Source organism: Microcaecilia unicolor, chromosome 13 (assembly GCF_901765095.1).
Source record: "Microcaecilia unicolor chromosome 13, aMicUni1.1, whole genome shotgun sequence".
Lineage (NCBI taxonomy): Eukaryota > Metazoa > Chordata > Amphibia > Gymnophiona > Siphonopidae > Microcaecilia > Microcaecilia unicolor.
In genome coordinates this window covers 92,361,162-92,371,556 of record NC_044043.1, presented here as the reverse complement: position 1 = coordinate 92,371,556, position 10,395 = coordinate 92,361,162, and the positions used below count along the sequence as shown (strand labels likewise).

The 10,395-nt window shown below is 45.7% G+C and overlaps 1 protein-coding gene across 1 annotated transcript in view; it reads left to right on the top strand.

The window, feature by feature from the left end:
• Window positions 1-8,085: 8,085 nt before the first annotated feature.
• The window catches only part of NBL1 (NBL1, DAN family BMP antagonist), a 37,600-nt gene continuing 35,290 nt past the window's right edge, over window positions 8,086-10,395 (top strand). The window contains exon 1 of the mRNA XM_030185825.1: window positions 8,086-8,427. Within this exon, the coding sequence (XP_030041685.1) occupies window positions 8,375-8,427 (53 nt within the window). The 5' untranslated portion in view covers window positions 8,086-8,374. The remainder of the gene's footprint in view (window positions 8,428-10,395) is intronic.

Below are 10,395 nucleotides of genomic sequence, written 5' to 3'. Positions count from 1 at the left end.
TTGGTGGTTGGGAGGCGGGGATAGGGCTGGCCAGACTTATACGGTCTGTGCACTGAAGAGGACAGTACAAATAAAAAAAGTAGCACATATGAATTTATCTTCTTGGGCAGACTGGATGGACTGTGCAGGTCTTTTTCTGCCGTCATCTACTATGTTACTTGTTATTGAAATAAATACCCTATCAACTGTGGATTGTTGCTTATGTAATATGGATTTGCTTTGCTGGATAATTGTGTATACATTCACCTTTGATGTTTTCAATAGAAATCAAACAAAATAAAACATGGAAAAGAAAATAAGATGATACCTTTTTTATTGGACATAACTTAATACATTTCTTGATTAGCTTTCGAAGGTTGCCCTTCTTCCTCAGATCGGAAATAAGCAAATGTGGTAGATGACAGTGTATATAAGTGAAAACATTCAAGCATTACTATGACAGTCTGACAGGGTGGGAGGATGGGGGTGGGTCGGAGGTATGCATGGGGACATCAAAGCATATCATTGATATTCTAACAGGATGGGTGTGGATAGGTGAGGGGTGGGGTGATCAACAGAGAAATACAGTTTTATGATCTGAGGAAGAAGGGCAACCTTCGAAAGCTAATCAAGAAATGTATTAAGTTATGTCCAATAAAAAAGGTATCATCTTATTTTCTTTTCCATGTTTTATTTTGTTTGATTTCTATTGATAACCTTTAAGAGTGGACTAACACGGCTACTACACCTCTTCACCTTTGATGAAACAGGCTTTGTTCAGGTACATGTGTTCATGCCAGGGACATGCCCTGCATTTATCACACAAGGCAGATAGTCACCGCACAGGTTACTGCATTACATGCAGTGCCAGACAGCACAGGGGCATCTGCATTAACTAGCATGTAATCTGAAAAGCCCTTCCATCGCAGCGCAGGAAGCTGATCCATCACCCCAAAGTCTCAAAGACCCCCACATACACACCCAATCCTCTTGCTCTAGATCATCAGGCACCACTATCAACAAGGCCGCCGAGAGGGGGGGCAGGGGGCACAAAATTCCCCGGGCCTCCAAGGGGGGCCCAGCGTCGGGGTCAGGCCCCCTGCGCTGCAGTCCCCGGTCTCACCTGCCTGCCTCCTCGGCTCCGGGCCCCCTGCATTCGAAGCAGCAGTCGCAGATCGCCTCCCTTCGGGCCTTCCCTCCCTGTGTCCCGCCCTTGTGGAAACCGGAAGTTACATCAGACGAGGGCGGGACACAGGGAGGGAAGGCCCAAAGAGAGGCGATCTGCGATTCAAGAGAGGCAATCTGTGACTGCTGCTTTGAATGCAGGGGGCCTGGAGCCGTGGAGGCAGGCAGGTGAGACCGGGGACTGCAATGGCGGGGGTGCGACAGGGGGGGTGGCAGCGGCAGGGGGGAGCAATGGGGGGGTGGAGGCGGGGCAGCCTTGCCCCAGGCCCAGCCTAGTCTCTCGGCGGCCCTGACTATCAAGCCCCCAACATACCCAATACCTACCTAACCCTCCCACATCCCCAAGCCCCCCATAGTGGGCTAGTGGGGTTAGACAGTAGTGCTAGCTGTAGGTTCAAAATAACAGCGGCTGACCCCTACTGGTTGTACTGGGGGTCTCGAGAGGGATAGCGGGATAGGATGGGATTAGGTAGGCATCAGGTATGGAAGGGTCTTGATGGGGGGGGCCTAGTGATCTAGAGCAGGAAGGGGGCCCTGAGAATTTGGAGGGGTTGGGTGTTTTTGTGCATTGGGTGGGAGTTCATGATGCGGGGGGGGGGGGGGGATGGACTAGAGGAGTGGCTCAATAGGCAGCTATGCTATCACCTACTGTATTTGCTTGTGGTCATGACCTGTGTGCTAGTTGTCACCAATGACCTTCCTCCACTCTTTGTCCGTCACGTCTACTCTGTCCATTTTAGGCACTAAGCAGCTAGCATGTGACTTTTACCGCGTTGGCTGTTTTAATGTGTGTTAGTTGTTGGTGTGGGCTCACAGTAAAATTTTAACACCTGGTAAAACCCACCCTAGTTGCTTAAGGTAACCTAGTAAGCATGTCCCCTAGTTTGATTTGAAAGTGATTCGTTTCTAGAAAAATCTGGATTTACAAAAACTGGTTTGGATTGATGAGAATATTTAGAGCTTTGAACTATTGAAAGCACCTGCAGATGGAAGATTGACCTAGCAGTTAGTCATAGGCTGGGAACCAGGGTTCAAATCCCTCTTCTTCCACTGACATTTCTACATAAGCATCGCCATGCTGGGACAGACCAAGGGTCCATCGAGCCCAGCACCCTGTCACCGACAGCGGCCAAAAGAACAAGCAATTTGTCCCGCCCATCCTAGAAATACTGTATTATTCCCTCATCCATTCAATAACATTCTATGGCTTTTTCCTCCAGGAAGCCGTCCAACCCTTTTTTTAAGTCCGCTACGTTAACTGCCTTAACCACCTTTTCCGGCAGCGAATTCCAGAGTTTAACTACGCGTGACCTTGGGCAAAACTTTCTCTACACCTTCACTTGAGATGTTCCATCCATATGTCTCTATTAGCATTGGAGCTGGGACTATCTGAACTGGGACTACCTCCAGCACCCCCCCCCCCCCCATTCTCTCATCCACTATGATCTGTCTTAATTTACATGAATCCCCTCTTCCCCCCCCCCCCCCCCCCCCCCAATTTTCTTAGCACTGTGCAACAATTCAACAACACACCATTTGGCAGTAAACAATAGGCCACAGAAATGTTTATTAACTATTATACAACTGGTAACTGGAAATTTAAACAGTAATATCCTCCTCCCCACACTACTCACCTTGTCAGCTACATAGCAAGTCCATTCCTGTTCCATCTCCACCCTCACAGCTCCACCTTGACAGCAAGAGCCCTTTTGCAGGCATGGGTCTCCATGCCTGGTAACCAGGTCTTGCAACCCACCTCAATAAACCAATCTTGTACCTTGCCTATTGTTATGACTCATACCCCATGAACCATAACTCCTGTAGCTCAGATGTCCGCCCGCTGCAACAACCCCAGTCCTCCAAAGCCACCCTTCCCATGACCAGAAGAAGGCGCTGGGACAAACCTGATAACTCGCAGGGAGGGTGGGTGCGTAGGTAAGCCACCTCCAAGAAGCAGGAAAGTCCTGATCCCCGGAGGGGGCTGCTCAAATAACTGGGCTACAAAGCCCAACCTTCCATAAGTTCCTTGTGTTCAAACCGGCCAATCACATGACCCCCCACCCCCACCCCGAAGCAGGAGCCCACCCTTTGCTCCATGGTTGTGGAGGCCCTTCAAGACAGGCTTTCAGGGTTGTCTCTTCTGTGTGTTCACTACATGCATGATTGTACCCATAAGTACATAAGTATTGCCATACTGGGAAAGACCAAAGGTCCATCAAGTCCAGCATCCTGTTTTCAACAGTAGCCAATCCAGATCACAAATACCTGGCAAGATCCCAAAAAAGTACAAAACATTTTATACTGCTTATCCCAAAAAGAGTGGATTTTCCCCAAGTCCATTTAATAATGGTCTATGGACTTTTCCTTTAGGAAGCCGTCCAAACCTTTTTAAAACTCCGCTAAACTAACCGCCTTTACCACATTCTCTAGTAATGAATCCCAGAGTTTAATTACATGTTGAGTGAAGAAAATGCTTCTCTGATTTGTTTTAAATTTACTACATTGTAGCTTCATCGCATGCCCCCTAGTCCTAGTATTTTTGGAAAGCGTAAACAGACCCTTCACATCTACCCATTCAACTCCACTCATTATTTTATAGATGGAATAGATTTCATAGGCTGCAAGTGGGAAGGGCTCCAACGTTTTGAAATATTTTCTTGCTAGCTATTCAAAGGGCTGTTTAAACTATGGGTCATGTGGTTTGACTCATGCTTTTCGTGCCATGGATGGAAGGTAAATGGAGCAGGAATGCAGAGGCGAGTCGACATGGGAAGGGAGATGTTTTGCTTGTGTTTGGTTTGGTTTGTGTGAATTTTTTTACTTTTTTTTTTTTGTTCTTCCCATGGGAGAGCCCCAAAGAGCTACAAAACAGTGGGATGTATCTGTTATATGTTTAATGTTACAGCCAGCGGTGGACTGAGATTGATCTGGTCCACCACACTACTACCCCCCCCCCTCTCACACACCATAGTCCCCTGAGCCTCAGTGGGCCCTTTCCGGTCCTACCTTGAAGGGCCCTGGTGTCTACTGGCTTCTGCAAGGGACAGGAAAGAACCCACTCTTTCCTACCCAGTGCTGCTATTCTACCCAGTACTGCTGTGTTTTCAAAATGGCGGCTGAGACTTCCCACAGTAGTCTCGTGGGTCTCAACAGTCTCTGTAGCCATTTTTAAAACACCGTGGCGCTGGGCAGAATACCAGCAGCGGGCAGGAAAGAGTGTTGTTCTTTCCTCCCCTCTCCCCCCCCCCCCCCCCCCGCAGAAGCCACTAGATTACCAGGGCTTTTCAAGATAGGACAAGGGGATGGGGTGTAGTGTGTGGCGGCGACAACCATGCAAACCCTCTGGGCCCTCAGGCATCCAATTGGCAGATGACGTTTAACGTGAGCAAGTGCAAAGTAACGCATGTGGGAAAGAGGAACCTGAACTATAGCTATGTGATGCAAGGTTCCACATTAGGAGTCACCGACCAGGAAAGGGATGCGTTGATGATGCATTGAAACCATCTGCTCAGTGTGCGGTGGTGACAGCTAAGAAAGCAAATAGAATATTAGATATTATTAGGAAAGTAATGGAAAACAAAATGAGCACATTATATTATTATTATTATTTGTTACATTTGTACCCCACATTTCCCCACCTATTTGCAGGCTCAATGTGGCTTACATAGTACCGTAATGGCGTGCGCCATGTCGGTTGATAACAAATACAAGGTTATATTGTGGTCTGATGAGGTAGGTGTGTGTCAGGCACCATGAGGGTCGAAGGGAATGTAAATTGTTTATTGTTCCGTACGATCATTGGTTATGCTGTGTTGCTGGGTATGGTGATTTACGGTGGACCGGTGGGGTAAGCCTTTTTGAAGAGGTTGGTTTTTAGTGATTTCCTGAAGTTTAGATGGTCATGGATTGTTTTCACAGCTTTTGGGAGTCCATTCCACAGTTGTGCGCTTATGTAGGAGAAGCAGGATGCGTAAGTTGTTTTGCATTTAAGTCCTTTGCAATTTGGGTAATGTAGGTTTAGATATGATCGTGATAATCCGATTCTGTTTCTGGTTGGTAGATCTATGAGGTCTGTCATGTATGCTGGGACTACACCGTAGATAATTTTGTGGACCAGGGTGCAGATGTTGAAGATTGCCTTTGTGTTGCTCCATGGTGCGACCGCATCTTGAATATTGTGTTCAATTCCGGTCACCGCATCTCCAAAAAGATATAGTGGAATTAGAAAAGGTACAGAGAACAGCGATGAAAATGATAAAGGGGATGGGGCGACTTCCCACGAAAGCGGCTAGGGCTCTTCAGCTTGGAAAAAAAGACAGCTGAAGGGAGATACGATAGTGCAGGTAAATCTCCCTCATGAATATTCTACATAGATATCCTGGGATTAGGGTTGAGAACTCCTGAGATGTCCGTTTTCTGAATGTTGCCAGTTTCTGAGGAGCACTAAGTAAAGAAAGTCAAGTTTTGGAAAAGGGTTCCAATGATCTTCACCCCCTACTTTGAATGGCAGTACATTTAGGGGAATATTTTGATGTTCTCTATTAGATACCTGTCCTGCTGGCAGTGTGTCATATCCAAATATATACATTAGGGGTTCTCAGTGTCAGTCCTTGGGACCCACCCAGCAAGCCAGTTTTCAGGATATCTACAGTGCATATACATACCAAAATTACAAACCAGGTTCAAACCTCAATAATGGTTGCAAATAGCATACAATGTGGATTATTAAGCAACTGTTAAAATATTATCAAACTTGTAAATCTTTATTAAATATCTTAAATGATCATATTACAATACACTCTTAGCTTAGCGGAGTTTAAAAAAGGTTTGGACGGCTTTCTAAAGGAAAAGTCCATAGATCATTATTAAATTGACTTGGGGGGGGGGGGGCTTATTTCTGGGATAAGCAGCATAAAATGTATTGAACTTTTTCAGGGTCTTGCCAGGTATTTGCAACCTGGATTGGCCACTGTTGGAAACAGGATGCTGGGCTTGATGGACCTTTGGTCTGTCCCAATGTGGCAACACTTATATCCTTGGGATTCTGAATGGAATCTTGCTACTCTTTGGGGTTCTACATGGAATGTTGCTACTATTTGGGTTTCTTCCAGGTACTTGTGACCTGGATTGGCCACTGTTGGAAACAGGATGCTGGGCTTGATGGACCTTTGGTCTGTCCCAGTGTGGCAACACTTATGTACTTGGAAGAAGGGAGGACATAAAAAAACATTCCCCAGAGTACCAAATAAAAGTTCATGACACCAGCATCCCAGGTTAATGGAACAAGAGGAAAGTGAACGGTAAACAATAAATGAATGGGGAGAAAAGGTGTGTAGAGTAACATCCGCAGAGAGAACGCACATGCAGATTTTGCAGCGAGTAAAAAGGTACAACCGCTGTTATCCGCATTCTGAAGCATGTTTCGTGTGCATACACACGTCCTCACCCGTCAAAATAGGTCAAGTGGAAATGCCTGTTTACTGTATTATGTTTAAGTTTGTTGGAAGTCACCATGTTTTTTTAATTACATTTGTACCCCACACTTTCCCACTCATGGCAGGCTACATGTGGCTTACTTGGGGGCAATGGAGGGTTAAGTGACTTACCCAGAGTCACAAGGAGCTGCCTGTGCCTGAAGTGGGAATTGAACTCAGTTCCTTAGTTCCCCAGGACCAAAGTCCACCACCCTAACCACTAGGCCACTCCTCCACTGTTGCTACTATTTGAGATTCTACATGGAATGTTGCTATTCCACTAGCAACATTCCATGTAGAAGTCGGCCCTTGCAGATCACCAATGTGGCCGCGCAGGACGTCAGACTCACAGAAACAGAAGCCTGCGCAGCCTTCTACATGGAATGTTGCTAGTGGAATAGCAACATTCCATGTAGAATCTCCAATAGTAGCAACATTCCATGTAGAATCTCCAATAGTATCTATTTTATTTTTGTTACATTTGTACCCTGCGCGTTCCCACTCATGGCAGGCTCAATGCCGCTTACAGGTACTTATTTGTACCTGGGGCAATGGAGGGTTAAGTGACTTGCCCAGAGTCACAAGGAGCTGCCTGTGCCTGAAGTGGGAATTGAACTCAGTTCCCCAGGACCATATAAATATTACAGCGTGTAAAATTGTTAAAAGGACAAATTTGGTGAGATACCGCGAGTAGAATGAAATCAATCATAAAATCTCCCCAAATCAGTACAAATATGTGTATATTTTTTAAATAGCACGGAGTGACCATCCTAGAGAAGTAGCATCTTGCTTTTCCTCAGATGCGCTGCTGCTTTGCTGTTCGTTGCTCCGTCTCCCAGCTAAGACAATAGGGTAGAACTGCACTGACACACGAGGAGTTAAAACAACTAAGGAAAGCTGGGAGCGACTGGGCACACAGGGCGCTGCCCCTGCCAGATCCCGTTACAACGCAATCCGCTCCCCCTTCAATGTTTTTCTTTTTTTCCCCCTGGTTGAGGACGGATTGTAATTTCTTTTCAGGACATTCCTCCCTGCAGGAGTGAAAGAAACAAGGGTCTGTCTAGCAGCAAAACCTAATCCTCCAGTCCTCTCCTGCTATCGAGAAACTTCACTTGAAGACGGTTCGCTGACATCTCTTAATGCATTGCATTTTCAAGCATTTTTTCCCCCCAGCCCTGAGCAGAGAGGAAACGTTTCAGCAATTTGAAAGTTGGGATTCCCCCCTCTGTGCTGCAATGAAATGCTGAATATTGTTAGTATTTTTTTCCCCTCTAGATTTACTGCTATTCCAAATCTTGTGATTTTTGTTCTTTATCCCAGTGGGAGTAACTGAAGAGCGTCTTTAAGGTTTGTGAATTTGCCTGAAGCCAGAGCAGCTGGAACCCCCCACCCCCCACCCCTCAGACCCTGTTCTCAAATTCTGCTAGACTGGGCCGGGTTATGAGGGCCGGGGTCTCTTCTGTGGTGAATGACTATCTCAAGAGGAGGCTCAACCCAGTCCCTATTTTCTCCCTCAGCCGCTTTCGTCTGATCCCTGCTGTGGGATACATAAACGTGTTTCTTTTTGCTGGAGGGGAGCAGAGGATCCTGATCCCATTGCCCTATTTGGAGAGGAGGGAGATCCGGTCCTGACGTCTCCTCTTAGCTGCAGGAGATTTTGCTCTTTTCTTTCCCAACTGGTATCTCAGGTCTTCAGCACCATATGATTTCTCCTGGGAGGACGAAGAACGTTTTGCATGGACAGTTTCCAGAAAGACGTTTATGGGATTGACCTGAAATCGGTTGCAAGGTAAGTGGATTTTTTTTTCCCCCTCAAAATTCCTGTTGTTGCTGCACAAACTGCTCAACCCCTTTGCAACAACCTTTGAATGTTGATGTTATCGAGATTTTTTTTGTAAAAATTTCCTCCGATTGATCGGGACACGTTTGCTTCCTTTACTCAGAGTTTAGTTCTGAAGGATGAGTCTTCAAACCGGTTACAGCTGAGACATGTTGCTCTGGGGGAGGGGGGCTGTCATTTTAAAAGATATATATTTAGTATTGATTAGAGGGGCAGTTTTGGCACCTTGCATTTTTTCATGTATTAATTTTGCTCCGAGGAGAATGCCTTAGAAATAAATAATTTCTATAGTCTGGCATCCTTTATGCTGAAGAAAACATTTTGACTTTTAATTAGCACTTTAAAGAGTCCCTTTGCAACACTTAACTTAAACTAATAGTGCATCTTACAGAAAGTGAAGGCATAGGCCCGCTACACCTCAGCGTAATTAGCTCTCCATCAACCCCCCCCTCCCCCCCCACCACCAGGACATTCTGACTTGCTTGTGAACATATATTCTTTTAAAGTCATGCTAAAGTTGACCCTTTACAATAGCATAATCAAAGTCCAAAAACAACCATCTCCTGATTGCTTTACCTTATATTTGAAACTTTTTATACTGGACAAATATAAACATGTTTATCCAGACCCCTCCCCCATTCAACAGATCTGGGGGGGGGGGGGAGAGGGGGGTAATGAGTTCATCATCTATTTTCCAAAGGCGAAGGATAACTTTATTCATCTTGGTAACAGAAGGATAGGCAGGAATCGAGCAGAAACTGAGCAGACACAGATTTACAACGAGGAAACAATGCATTTAGGGAGATTATTGTAAACCCTTTGGGATGACAAATACTTTTTATTGGCAACAGATCTTTGCAAAAAAAAAAAAAAAGATAGGATGTAGGTTTGCAGAGGAAGAGAATGGGTAAACGTGCACTGGGAGAGTGGGGAAACTGGATGAGAAGGGACAAAGCCCACCTTTTTGATGCTGCTTTTAACTCCTAACCCTTACTCACTTGTTCAGTACCCTTATTTTATCATCCCCACCTTAGTAATTCCCTTATCTCTTATTTGTCCTGTTTGTCTGGCCTAATTAGATTGTAAGCTCTGTCGAGCAGGGACTGTCTCTTCATGTGTACAGCGCTGCGTACGTCTAGTAGCGCTATAGAAATGAGAAGTAGTAGTAGTAAGGGACAAAGAGAGGAAGTGAAAGGGATTGAAGGATATGGAGAGAGTGAAGCAGATAACAGGTAACAGGCTTTGTGAGAGTAGGAACAGAGCGAGAAAGACCTGTGACGTCAGAGTAAGCAGAAGACTGGATTATCAACTGACTGAAGAATAAAAGGCCCTACTATTTCTAATATTTAGTGATCCATCTAGTGTGGAAAGTGCTACATTTTTGTCCAGCAGAAGTCCAGGCTCTTTCAGGGCCTTTCATCTCATGCAGTGAGGTGCTGGAGGGGCTGCTTGGGAGCTCCTGGATCAGTTCTGAAAACAAAGAGACAGGCTGGCTGGGACACCTAGAGCAGAAAGTGACTGCGCAATCTGCTCAGGCAGTACCTTACTGTAAAAGCAATCTACAGCGCCCTAAACAGCCACTAAGGGGGCTTCCCCAAAACAACTGGCAGGAGGGACACCAGGGTCCTTAATGAACCTGATAAGAGAATGTCCTTGATTCTGCAAGAGGGGCTTTTTGCTAAGGCATTTCCAGGCAGCAACTTTTTACCCTGAGATCAAATCCATCAAGTTTTGTATTTCATAGTTTCCTGGTTCTGCTTCGGGGGCATTTTGTGTAATGTTTGATAGTGTGGGCCACAGGTATTTGGAGCGTGGAGTGAAAGTATTTAAATGGAATACACTTGAGTTTTTCTTTAGTATCAATTGATATGGGGACGGTTCAGTCTAGTTCTGAAGGGAGGAGGGGGGCCCTGGCAG